Source organism: Scyliorhinus canicula, chromosome 21 (genome assembly GCF_902713615.1).
Source record: "Scyliorhinus canicula chromosome 21, sScyCan1.1, whole genome shotgun sequence".
Lineage (NCBI taxonomy): Eukaryota > Metazoa > Chordata > Chondrichthyes > Carcharhiniformes > Scyliorhinidae > Scyliorhinus > Scyliorhinus canicula.
Window position 1 is genome coordinate 3,129,413 of NC_052166.1, and position 13,411 is coordinate 3,142,823.

At 52.3% G+C, this 13,411-nt stretch overlaps 1 protein-coding gene across 1 annotated transcript in view; it reads left to right on the forward strand.

The window, feature by feature from the left end:
• huwe1 (HECT, UBA and WWE domain containing E3 ubiquitin protein ligase 1) overlaps positions 1-10,239 on the forward strand; it is a 191,086-nt gene extending 180,847 nt beyond the window's left edge. Inside the window, exons 75-83 of the mRNA XM_038782552.1 lie at positions 1,312-1,557; positions 2,554-2,671; positions 4,380-4,520; positions 5,972-6,259; positions 6,601-6,706; positions 7,482-7,599; positions 7,766-7,947; positions 9,323-9,513; positions 9,830-10,239. Of these exons, the coding sequence (XP_038638480.1) occupies positions 1,312-1,557; positions 2,554-2,671; positions 4,380-4,520; positions 5,972-6,259; positions 6,601-6,706; positions 7,482-7,599; positions 7,766-7,947; positions 9,323-9,513; positions 9,830-9,932 (1,493 nt within the window). The 3' untranslated portion in view covers positions 9,933-10,239. The remainder of the gene's footprint in view (positions 1-1,311; positions 1,558-2,553; positions 2,672-4,379; positions 4,521-5,971; positions 6,260-6,600; positions 6,707-7,481; positions 7,600-7,765; positions 7,948-9,322; positions 9,514-9,829) is intronic.
• The last annotated feature ends 3,172 nt before the right edge of the window (positions 10,240-13,411 follow it).

Sequence of the window (13,411 nt, forward strand, 5' to 3'; positions counted from 1 at the left end):
CTCCCTCCCTCTTCCTCCCTCCCCTCCCTCTTCCTCCCTCCCTCCCTCTTCCTCCCTCCCTCCCTCTTCCTCCCTCCCTCCCTCTTCCTCCCTCCCTTCCTCTTCCTCCTCTTCCTCCCTCCCTCCCTCTTCCTCCCTCCCTCTTCCTCGCTCCCTCCCTCTTCCTCCCTCCCTCCCTCTTCCTCCCTCCCTCCCTCTTCCTCCCTCCCTCCCTCTTCCTCCCTCCCTCCCTCTTCCTCCCTCCCTCCCCTCTTCCTCCCTCCCTCCCTCTTCCTCCCTCCCTCCCTCTTCCTCCCTCCCTCCCTCTTCCTTCTCGCTCCCTCCTCTTTCTCGCTCCCTCCTCTTTCTCGCTCCCTCCTCTTTCTCGCTCCCTCCTCTTTCTCGCTCCCTCCTCTTTCTCGCTCCCTCCTCTTTCCTCGCTCCCTCCTCTTTCTCGCTCCCTCCTCTTTCTCGCTCCCTCTTTCTCGCTCCCTCTTTCTCGCTCCCTCCTCTTTCTCGCTCCCTCCTCTTTCTCGCTCCCTCCTCTTTCTCGCTCCCTCCTCTTTCTCGCTCCCTCCTCTTTCTCGCTCCCTCCTCTTTCTCGCTCCCTCCTCTTTCTCGCTCCCTCCTCTTTCTCGCTCCCTCCTCTTTCTCGCTCCCTCCTCTTTCTCGCTCCCTCCTCTTTCTCGCTCCCTCCTCTTTCTCGCTCCCTCCTCTTTCTCGCTCCCTCCTCTTTCTCGCTCCCTCCTCTTTCTCGCTCCCTCTTTCTCGCTCCCTCCTCTTTCTCGCTCCCTCCTCTTTCTCGCTCCCTCCTCTTTCTCGCTCACTCTTTCTCGCTCCCTCCTCTTTCTCGCTCCCTCCTCTTTCTCGCTCCCTCCCCTTCCTCGCTCCTCCCTTCTCGCTCCCTCCCCTTCCTCGCTCGCTCCCCTTCCTCGCTCGCTCCCCTTCCTCGCTCGCTCCCCTTCCTCGCTCGCTCCCCTTCCTCGCTCGCTCCCCTTCCTCGCTCGCTCCCCTTCCTCGCTCGCTCCCCTTCCTCGCTCGCTCCCCTTCCTCGCTCGCTCCCCTTCCTCGCTCGCTCCCCTTCCTCGCTCGCTCCCCTTCCTCGCTCGCTCCCCTTCCTCGCTCGCTCCCCTTCCTCGCTCGCTCCCCTTCCTCGCTCGCTCCCCTTCCTCGCTCGCTCCCCTTCCTCGCTCGCTCCCCTTCCTCGCTCGCTCCCCTTCCTCGCTCACTCCTCTTCCTCGCTCACTCCTCTTCCTCGCTCACTCTTCCTCCGTTGATCTCTCTCTTTCTCCCCCCACCACCAACCTCAATTCACTGTCTGTCTCTCTGCAGTTTTGCAGCCTGCAGTCGAGGCCTTTTTCCTCGTTCACGCGACCGAGAGGGAAAGCAAGCCGCCTGTGCGAGACACGCGGGAAAGCCAGTTGGCCCACATCAAGGATGAGGCTCCGCCCCTCTCGCCGGCCCCCGTTACGCCAGCAACGCCTTCCTCTTTGGACCCATTCTTCTCCCGTGAACCCTCATCCATGCACATATCCTCCAACCTGCCTCCGGACACACAGAAGTTCCTGCGCTTTGCAGGTAAGTGAACGCACAGGGTTGTCGGTGTCTTTTCCCATGAGCTTTACTCTGTATCTAACCCCGTGCTGTACCTGTCCTGGGAGTGTTTGATGAGGACAGTGTAGAGGGAGCTTTACTCTGTATCTAACCCCGTGCTGTACCTGTCCTGGGAGTGTTTGATGGGGACAGTGTAGAGGGAGCTTTACTCTGTATCTAACCGCGTGCTGTACCTGTCCTGGGAGTGTTTGATGGGGACAGTGTAGAGGGAGCTTTACTCTGTATCTAACCCCGTGCTGTACCTGTCCTGGGAGTGTTTGATGGGGACAGTGTAGAGGGAGCTTTACTCTGTATCTAACCCCGTGCTGTACCTGTCCTGGGAGTGTTTGATGAGGACAGTGTAGAGGGAGCTTTACTCTGTATCTAACCCCGTGCTGTACCTGTTCTGGGAGTGTTTGATGGGGACAGTGTAGAGGGAGCTTTACTCTGTATCTAACCGCGTGCTGTACCTGTCCTGGGAGTGTTTGATGGGGACAGTGTAGAGGGAGCTTTACTCTGTATCTAACCCCGTGCTGTACCTGTCCTGGGAGTGTTTGATGGGGACAGTGTAGAGGGAGCTTTACTCTGTATCTAACCCCGTGCTGTACCTGTCCTGGGAATGTTTGATGGGGACAGTGTAGAGGGAGCTTTACTCTGTATCTAACCCCGTGCTGTACCTGTCCTGGGAGTGTTTAATGGGGACAGTGAGGGAGCTTTACTCTGTATCTAACCTCATGTTGGGAGTGTTTGCTGGGGACAGTGTTGAGGGAGCGTTCTCCTTTGTCTAAGCTGTGATGTTCCTTTGTAAGGGGTTTAAAAAAAGTGTTTATTTGTTGCCTGTGATATCACAAGGTGCATTCCCACTACTTGTTCTCTCCACTATACACCATATCAGTCTTAAAAGTAACCCGGGTCCAGATTCGGGTCCTGAATGATGGGTGTTTTGACAATCTGAGCTTCTAAGTTGTTACCATTTTTCAGAAACCCATCGAACGGTGCTGAACCAGATTCTTCGTCAGTCCACCACGCACCTGGCAGACGGCCCCTTCGCGGTCCTCGTGGATTACATTCGGATCCTTGACTTTGATGTCAAACGCAAGTAGGTTCCCCCCCATGAAAGCGCGGCCTCGGTCTCTTTGCTTTACAACAGATGTCAGAGTAAACTCGGAGTTAAGAATAGACCTCAGAGGAATTTCTGATTGTCCACCTGGTTTTGAGTCTGTCGCCCTTTAATAATCGAACCCTTTGGACGAGGACTTTCTCTTTGTCTGTTAGGATCCCAGATGAGAACCCAATTATTTTCACTTTGTAAAACTTGCAGGAAGTCCTACTGCACCCCGGGAGCAATGACAGTGACCAATAGGTATCATTGATGTTCAAACAAACTTGAATTTGAACTCAGAATTACCCACATTAGCAATAAAGAAATAGTTTTATATTTTACAGTTACAAAGGTTCTTAAGTAAACGAGAAAACCTTAACTCCCTACCTGAACCTGCCACTACATTCCAATTAAGCAAACCAATATATATTAAATGCCACTCATGAATAAAGTTAATAACCAGTGTTTTATTTGCTTTGTGCAAAATCATTGGAGAGAACACCTTTTAGGAGCAAACTGAAACCCCTCTTTTCAGAGGGAGTTTCTAGGTCCTGCTGGATCTCCAGACAGACCCGACTCCTCCTATTAACTGTATCACCTGTACCCAAAGCACAAGGCATTCTTTTGTCTCTGACAACATGTCCCTTGGCTTGTTTAGCCAGGACCAAACACAGTACCCCATATAAATTATCTATACCCCAGGGGTCCTTCAAATTTCACAGTAACTTCATTGCAGTATGAATGTAAGCCTATTTGTGACAATAAAGATTGTTAAATGTGAACCATATTCCACTAGCTAGTGATCTGTAAAGAAGTGCTCCGGTTTCCTCCCACAGTCCAAAGATGTGCAGGTTCGGTGGATTGGCCACGCTAAATTACCATAGAATTTACAGGGCAGAAGGAGGCTATTTGGCCCATCGAGTCTGCACCGGCTCCTGGAAAGAGCACCCTACCCAAGGTTAACACCTCCACCCTATCCCCATAACCCAGTGACCCCACCCAACACTAAGGGCAATTTTTGGACACTAAGGGCAATTTATCATGGCCAATCCACCTAACCTGCACATCTTTGGACTGTGGGAGGAAACCGGAGCACCCGGAGGAAATCCACGCGCACAGACTCCACACAGACAGTGACCCAAGCCGGAATTGAACCTTGGACCCTGGAGCTGTGAAGTGATTGTGCTATCCACAATGCTACCATGCTGCCCTTGCCCTCAGCTAATGTGGGGTTACTGGTTTACGGGGATAGGGAGGTGTGGGCTTAAGTGGGGTGCTCTTTCCAAGAGCCAGTGCAGACTCGATGGGCCGACTAGCCTCCTGCACTGTAAATTCTATGAAAAAGTAAATGGTTCGTGAGATCTATTAACAGAACACTTGCCCTGAAAATCAATGATTGCCTCAGTTTTACATCATCTTAATCACAACCTTCGCAGCCATAGTGCACCTTACCGCAGGTTTTGCAAAACAGGATAATTTATTACATCCAGCCCATCATCTCCCCTACCCCTCCAAAGTTAGGCTGATGTGCACTATTCCTGTTGACTGAGTCCTCAGAGACCCTGTTTCATTGGTCCTCTGCAGTCCTTTGTTTCTAATTCGGAATTAGTTCCCTGAATGTGAGTTGCATTGATCTTTATTGCCCGCCTCTGTGTTATGTTTGAGACCTACTTGCTAATCCGCCTGCCCTGCTTCCTTTGGCCAGGTACTTCCGTCAGGAGTTGGAACGTTTGGACGAAGGAATCCGCAAGGAGGACTTGGCGGTGCACGTGCGGAGGGACCACGTCTTTGAGGACTCGTACCGGGAGCTCCACAGGAAGTCCCCCGAGGAGATGAAGAACCGGCTGTAAGGGCGGAACCTCTTGAGCTCCCAGTTTTTTTAAACCTCTCTCCTTGCAGAGAAGGAGGGGGTCAGATAGATCAGGGGTTTGGTGGCTCTTTGACGGCTGGGGCCACATATGTTTAACGGAGTAGCTGTTAACGTTATTTAGTTAGGGGACCCCACCTTCAGCTGATGGGCCTGTCCCAGCGAGTTGCTTCTTTCACAGTTACTGGCACAGGTGGATCTCGGCTTTGCCTACCCGCCAACCAGGCTGGACTTCCTGGGGTTTAGGGGAGCAGACGCACTCTTTACAAGTGAATTTGAATGGGAGATGGTGTGGGATGTGTCCATTTACCCGGTGGGGGAGGTGGCTGGGCCCACCAATTATCGAGTCAGGATAAAGCGACATTAGTCTCAGTGGCTCTCACTCTCTGTCCTCTCTCTGCCCTCCGAGCCCCCTCGCCCTCCGAGCCCCCTCGCCCTCCGAGCCCCCTCGCCCTCCGAGCCCCCTCGCCCTCCGAGCCCCCTCGCCCTCCGAGCCCTCCGAGCCTCCGAGCCCCCGAGCCCTCCGAGCCCCCGAGCCCTCCGAGCCCCCCGAGCCCTCCGAGCCCCCGAGCCCTCCGAGCCCCCCGAGCCCTCCGAGCCCCCGAGCCCTCCGAGCCCCCGAGCCCTCCGAGCCTCCGAGCCCCCCGAGCCTCCGAGCCCCCGAGCCCTCCGAGCCCTCCGAGCCCCCGAGCCCTCCGAGCCCCCGAGCCCTCCGAGCCCCCTCGGACCCTCTGACCCTTCGCCCTCCGAGCCCCCTCGGACCCTCTGACCCCTCGCCCTCTCTGGCCCTCTGACCCCTCACCCTCTCTGGCCCTCTGACCCCTCGCCCTCTCTGGCCCTCTGACCCCTCGCCCTCTCTGGCCCTCTGACCCCTCGCCCTCTCTGGCCCTCTGACCCCTCGCCCTCTCTGGCCCTCTGACCCCTCGCCCTCTCTGGCCCTCTGACCCCTCGCCCTCTCTGGCCCTCTGACCCCTCGCCCTCTCTGGCCCTCTGACCCCTCGCCCTCTCTGGCCCTCTGACCCCTCGCCCTCTCTGGCCCTCTGACCCCTCGCCCTCTCTGGCCCTCTGACCCCTCGCCCTCTCTGGCCCTCTGACCCCTCGCCCTCTCTGGCCCTCTGACCCCTCGCCCTCTCTGGCCCTCTGACCCCTCGCCCTCTCTGGCCCTCTGACCCCTCGCCCTCTCCAGACTGCTCTTGCTCTCTCTTTCTCTGTGTCGTTGTGCCCCCCTCCCCTCCTCCCCACACCAAGCGCTCTCTCTCTCTCTCTCTCTCTCTCTCTCTCTCTCTCTCTCTCTCAGTCCGTCCTCCATTCCCCCTTTCTCTCACTCTCAGCCAATTATGGTGGCACGGAGCAGCCTGCCTGCTCCAGTGGAGAGTGCAGAGCAGATCCGATGCACTCTCACCTCTAACGACGTCTGTCTTGCTTTCCAGGTACATTGTGTTCGAAGGGGAGGAGGGACAGGATGCTGGAGGCCTGCTCCGCGAGTGGTACATGATTATCTCCAGGGAAATGTTCAACCCCATGTACGCGCTGTTCAGGACGTCGCCAGGCGACAGGGTCACGTACACCATCAACCCCTCATCGCACTGTAACCCCAACCATCTCAGCTACTTCAAGTTTGTGGGCCGCATCGTGGCGAAGGCGGTGTATGATAATCGCTTACTCGAGTGCTACTTCACCCGCTCCTTCTACAAACACATACTCGGCAAATCAGTCAGGTTCGGCTGTTTTTCATTCACTTTCATTTCCAAAGCCTCCTAGCCCGGGATGTCCCAAAGCATATGACCGTGAAGTAATTTCAAAGTTTTGTAGGGAAAGGCAACAACCAATTTGTGGTCAGCAAGTTCCCATAATCAGCAATGTGATCATGACCAACTAATCTGCTTTAGCGATGTTGGTTGAGGTTAAATATCAGCCCGAACCACCGAGTGAAGACCTTTTACGGAATGGGAGAGCAGGTGCGAGGGGCTGAGTGGCCAGCTTGGTTCAGCGGGGAGGAGGGCAGCACTGAGAGTCCGTGGCTTTTTACTTAGTAACAATACACTCTTTCTTTTCACAGGTATACCGACATGGAAAGTGAAGATTATCATTTTTACCAAGGGCTGGTCTACCTGCTGGAAAATGACGTTTCTACCCTGGGTTACGAGCTCACCTTCAGTACAGAGGTATTTATATCCCAGCCAGTCCAACCCCACTTACCCGCACCCTTTAATATCCTATCCAGTCCAACCCCATTTCCCCTCGTTCCCTGCACCCTTTAATATCCCACCCAGTCTAATCCCACTCTTCCCCTCACTCCCATGTCCTTTAATATCCCACCCAGTCTATTCCCACTCACTCCCCGCACCTTTAATATCCCACCCAGTCTAATCCCACTCTCCCCGCACCCTTTAATATCACACCCAGTCTAATCCCACTCTCCCCCTCGTTCCCTGCACCCTTTAATATCCCACCCAGTCTAATCCCACTCTCCCCACACCGTTTAATATCCCACCCAGTCTAATCCCACTCTCCCCCTCACTCCCCGCACCCTTTAATATCCCACCCAGTCTAATCCCACTCTCCCCCTCACTCCCCGCACCCTTTAATATCCCACCCAGTCTAATCCCACTCTCCCCCTCACTCCCCGCACCCTTTAATATCCGACCCAGTCTAATCCCCCTCACTCCCCACACCCTTTAATATCCCACCCAATCTAATCCCCCTCACTCCCCACACCCTTTAATATCCCACCCAATCTAATCCCACTCTGCTCCGGCTCTCCACACCCTTTAATATCCCACCCAGTCTAATCCCACTCTGCCCCTCACTCCCCGCACCCTTTAATATCCCACCCAGTCTAATTCCATTCCAGCCACCCCTGTTATTCTCCCTCAGTCGAGCTTTCTTCAAACAGGAGGTGAGAATCCCTGAAGGCCAACTTGGGAATTTCTGTTGTAGGTCCAAGAGTTTGGAGTGTGTGAGGTACGGGAGCTGAAAGCAAACGGAGCTCACATCGTCGTGACGGAAGAAAACAAGAAGGAGTATGTCCACCTGGTGTGTCAAATGAAGATGACCGGTGAGTGGTGGAGAGGGTTAGTCCCTGTGGCTGACTGGCAATGAGGTTGGTCGGGATTGGGGCTGAGCGAGAATTGTTGTATGGGCCCTAGTCCGGGAGGAGTGGCGGGAAACCTTTTCTATGGAAGATATTGATCGATTTTTCTCTCTCTCGTGTCTCGGCGAAGGTGCAATCCGGAAACAGCTGGCTGCCTTCTTGGAAGGATTCTATGAGATTATTCCCAAACGCTTGATCTCGATCTTTACAGAGCAGGAGTTGGAGCTGCTCATTTCTGGCTTGCCCACCATTGACATCGATGACTTGAAAGCAAACACTGAATACCACAAGTACCAGGTTAACTCCATACAGGTAGGACATTGAGGAGTCATCTTGGCCTGTCAGTGTTATCATGTTCATGTTTCAGACAGTTGCTGCCCTCCCCTTTCAAACTATATCCGCAGGATTGTGAAATCGCCAAACTGTCCCAACTGCTTGTTTTTGTTCAAAGCTTCAGCCTGTTTGTGTCGATTATTCCCTTTAATCCTCCACCCTAGCTCAATGGAAACACCTCAGAATGCATTGTTTGCAAATTAGAGGTCTTAGGATGAATGCGATGTCCAATCTATGGACACGGTTCAGTAAAGGTGAACAAAAATGATACATCGGGACCATGAGGTTGTGGTCCTGTTACAGCACCCAGAATAGCATCATTTCCCCTCTGGAGCCAATAAGGGAGAGCGGGACGAGGTTTTTGAGAGGGTTGACGATGAAGTTGAAGGGGACACGGACTGAAGTTCATCACTGGCAAGGTGAAGGGGGGGGGGGAGATCAGGAGAGATACTTCACAAGCATTGTTTGATCAGGAAGTACTTCCTGATTTAGCTCAGTCGGTTGGACAGCTGGTTCGTGATGCAGAGCTAGGCCACCAGAGTGGGTTCGATTCCCGTTACTGGCTGAGATTAGTCATGAGGTGTGGTGATCCTTGGGTTAAACCACCACCAGTCAGCTCTCCTCCTTCAAACCTGTGGTCACCTGGGACTATACTTACTTCACCACAAGAGGCTACTGAGTTAACCACATTTTCTGCCGTAAAAGTATTTAGTGACCCCGCCGTCCACGCTCTGAAGCAGAGTTCCAAAGTCAACCCTCTGAGAGAAAAAAAAATCTCATCTCTGTCCCAAGAGGTCAACCCCTAATTTTAAAACAATTCCCCCTAGTTCTGGACTCACCCACGAGAGGAATCATCCTTTCTACATCCATCTTGTCAATACGGTTCAGGCCACCCACCAGACCTCAGTCAGCTCACCCCCCCCTCTTCGAAACTCCAGTGCGAACAAGCCCAGCCTGTCAAATCTTTCCTCATAACCTGCTCATTCCAATCTCGTCAGCCTCCTCTGAATCCTTTTCTCATCAGATTTGTATGCATTTTATCATTTGCTGTATGTATCAGATTATTGAAAGGCGCTGGGGGTGTGGGTGGGAATGTGGATGATACAGTTGCACACTCGAGATTGGATCTCTGGGGCTCCTCTTGCTGTTCCACCATCCCAGCTGCAGCAGGGGATGTGTCCTCTGTATTGTCCCTCGGGCAGGTGTTACCACCGGGAGCTGTTGCGCCACCGACGGGGGTGGAGTCGTTGCCTCTTTGCCCCCCTCCCTCGGGGCAGAGGGATGGGGAACAAGGCGATTGAAAAGTAGGCAATCCTATCGAATGCGTTTCCTGATTCTTATGTTTCACCCACAGATCCAGTGGTTCTGGCGGGCACTGCGCTCCTTCGACCAGGCTGACCGTGCCAAGTTCCTGCAGTTTGTAACCGGCACCTCCAAGGTCCCTCTTCAGGGCTTTGCGGCTCTGGAAGGAATGAACGGCATCCAGAAGTTCCAGATTCACCGGGACGATCGTTCGACCGACAGGCTGCCCTCAGCTCACACTTGGTGAGGATTCATTGGCTGAAGTGGGGGTGGGACGTGCTTTATCCATTGTCTTGTTGGCATCGGGGAATGCCATCAGTCAGTTGAGACGTTAAAACCCCGGGGAGCGTCAGTATCACACTTTACAAATTGGTGGCCCACGTCCCTTAATACCTGGAGCTAACAAAATCAATCGATCACATTTTTAAAACAAAGAATTGATGACCATCAGTTGCCCTGGTGGAATAGAGAGAGTTTCCAATGCGATTAATCTGATCCCTCGCGACCACCTCTCTCCATTCAAAATGTTTGATTTCTTTATTTCCTTGACCCTCCTCAGCTTTAACCAACTGGACCTCCCAGCCTACGAGAGCTACGAGAAACTGCGCCACATGTTGCTGCTCGCCATACAGGAGTGTTCGGAAGGATTCGGCCTCGCCTGAAGCTGCACAAACCGAGGAAGGAAGGGACGAACGGCTGATCGGGAAAGAAAATTACGAAACGGATGGCAGTGCACAACAGGGGAGGATTTTTTTTTTCTGTAAAAAGAACGAGACTGTAAAACGTGCATAACTTGGCTCTCCCCGGACTGACCTAGTCGACCTGCTTTAGACCATGTTACGGAAAGGCATCGTCTGCGCTGAGGGGGGTGGGGTTCACGAAGTGAGAGCTTCGCACAGGGGGGAAAAATACTGACTTTGGAGACAAAAAAAATGGTTTTCTTTCATCATCATCCCCCCCCCCCCCCCCCCCCCCGTCCTTCCTCCCCATCCTCCTCCATCCCCCTGTTAGGTTGTATCATTGTGTATGTGTGTGTATGTGCGCACACATATGTCAGCACGCATGCACACTGTTGGATTGTCTTAAGTTGCACATTGTAGGGGGGTTAAAGAGGATTTTTTTTTTAATCGAAAAAAAGACAGAATTCCAACACAGAAATGATTGGCTGCAGTGTTGCTCGCTCAGTAACGATACCACTTGTCTGGATGTGACTCCCCCCTCCCTAACCTCCCCCTCCCCCTACCCCCCCCCCCCCCCCCCCCCCCACTATTGCTGTCCGTCTCGTTTTTTTTTTCTGTTTCAGAATCTCTGAATCTGTTGCAAATATCGAAGATGTAAATAAATATGACAAACGTTTCAATCCACAGACGGCCTCTTCCCCTCTTCCCCCCCACCCCTCCCCACCCCACCCCCAGGTTCAGCAGCGGAGCGATGAGAGACCTTCCAGCGAGAGGTCTAGGATTATCTGTGAATCATGGCAAGTCCTCAGCTTCTAACCGGATCCCGATCCCCGCAACCCCTTTCCTTTTCCCAAATGGACGGCGACACTCGCACACCGGGCGTGGAACAAATTGTGATGGGATGGGGGGGCGGGGGAGCGGTGTTGGCAGAGTGGGATGATGATGGGGAGGGTGGGGTGAGAACAGAAAGGGTGTGGGGAGGGGGGAGTGAGGGAGGAAGCTTAAAGTTGTAAAATATGTGCAAAAAAAAAAGTCATTAGCCAAGTTCATGCTTTTTTTTCATATTTATTCGTTTAGATTTTTTGGAAAATTCTGGAATAAATAAAAAGCTGGTTTGATTCACTTCAACATTTGAAATGTTTTGGAAAACAAAAAGAGTGGGGGGGGGGGGGGGGGATAACCTCCAATTCCGATCACCCAATTTCCAATGCGACCTCTGTCCTTTTTTGCCTGTCTTGATATCTAAGTGTGCGAGGGGGGGGGGGGGGGGGAGGGAATGGGGAGGGGGTTTCTGTTTTGCCCATTAGTGCTTTGAACAAAGGAGAAACCAATATACAAAGAAGATTCATTAAAGGTTTAGTTTGAAAAACGTTTTTAGTCTGTCATTCTGTGCTGGAGGATGGCGAGAGGCCGCTGTGACATTGGGAAAGGGTCGGGGGGGGGGGGGGGGGTGGACGTGAGAGGTCGACGGAGCAGATGGGAAGCCATTGTGCCCCATGTGTCCACGCTGGCTGGTAAAGAGCTTAATTCCACCCACCCCTACCCTCTTCCACCCCCCGGTGTCTGGTGCTGAAGGTTATAGCACTTCAGGTGCACTTTTTATAAGCAGTGAGGAGGTGGTTGCTGCCTCACTAACTCTCATAAGCAGCGAATGCAAGATCCCCACCACCCTCTGCGTGAAATATTTCTCCACTGCTCCCCTTGTATTTGTAGACACCTTCGCTTATCCACTTTCAAAGATGTTGAATGCCGTTAATCATTGCTCTCGTTATCCCTTCCGATACCTCACACTCCTTGTTAGCTACAATAATGGATGCTGTCCTCTTCGGTGAAGACAGACACACAGTTTTCCCCTCCACAGTCCCATTCCCGTTCCTCGCCCTCTGCCTCTCCAGGAATTGACGTAGCGCCTTTGGGACTCGGTGATGTTCCTTGCCGGTGTTTTCTTTTCACACCCTCTCGTTTAGTAACTTTTCAATCTGTCACCCACAACACTTTCCACTCCCCTCCCTCTAGGTTTTCTGCGGGTTCAAGCTCTCAGTCCTGCCCTTCTCTGTCTCTCGTCTCGCCATGCAGCTCTCAGACATGCAGGAATGATTGAGGATTTGGGAGTCGCGTCCTTTCTCTTTGGGGTGGGGACCAATTTGTTCAGAGCCCTCACTCATTTTATTTCCCCCCCTTGAAATCTCCCCGACACTGATGAATCTTCTAGTAAATGTTTTCCCTGTCCACTTTTGCCAAGGTTAATCTTAGCTTTGTAAAATTGGACTGCCGACCACCCCATCCCTCCCCAAATTTAAAAACGTGTCCCTTCAATAGGGACATAGGAATTAAATAGGCAATTCAGCCCTTTGAGCCTGCCCTGCCATTCAATCAGATCATGGCTGTTCTCTTCCTGGTCTCAAATCCACCTCCCTACCTGTTCCTCATATCCCTTTAACCCTTTTCTTAAAAATCAGAAATATATCTCCTTCTTGCAACTATTTAATGACTCCGATTCCACCGCATTATGGGGCAGCAAGTTCCATGAATTCACCATCCTTTATGAGAAGTAGTTCCTCCTTTTCTCAGTTCTCGACCTATATCCTACAAGGTCTATGTTTACTTCATCAAACCCTCGTATTTTATAATGTTAAACTCCAGCGAGAATAAGCCCAAACTGTTTGATCTCTCCTCATACGTCAACCCTTTCATCCCCGGAATCAATCTGATGAACCTCTGAACTGCCTCCAATGCCACCACATCCTTCCTCAAATAAGGAGACCAAAACTGGACACAATACTCCAGATGTGGTCTAACCAACACCCTACACAATTGTAACAACACTTCTCTACTTTTATACTCCAGTCAAAGAACAAAGAAAAGTACAGCACAGGAACAGGCGCTTCGACCCTCCAAGCCTGTGCCGACCATGCTGCCCGTCTAAACTAAAATCTTCTACACTTCCGGGGTCCGTATCCCTCTATTCCCATCCTATTCATGTATTTGTCAAGGTGCCCCTTAAACGTTACTATCATCCCTGCTTCCAGCACCTCCTCCGGCAGCGAGTTCCAGGTACCCTCTACCCTCTGTGTAAAAGAAATTTGCCTCGTACATCCCTAAACCTTGCCCCTCGCACCTTAAAGCTATGCCCCCTAGTAATTGACTCCTCTACCCTGGGAAAAAGTCTCTGACCATCCACTCTGTCTATGCCCCTCATAACTTTGTAGACCTTTATCAGGTCGCACCTCAACCTCTGTCGTTCCACTGAGAACAAACCAAGCTTATTCAACCTCTCCTCATAGCTAATGCCCTCCATACCAGGTAATGTCCCGGTAAATCTCTTCTGCACCCTCTCTAAATCCTCCACATCCTTCTGGTTGTGTGGCGAACAGAATTGAACACGATACTCCAAGTGTGGCCTAACTAAGGTTCTATGCAGCTGCAACATGACTTGCCAATTTTTATACTCAATGCCCCAG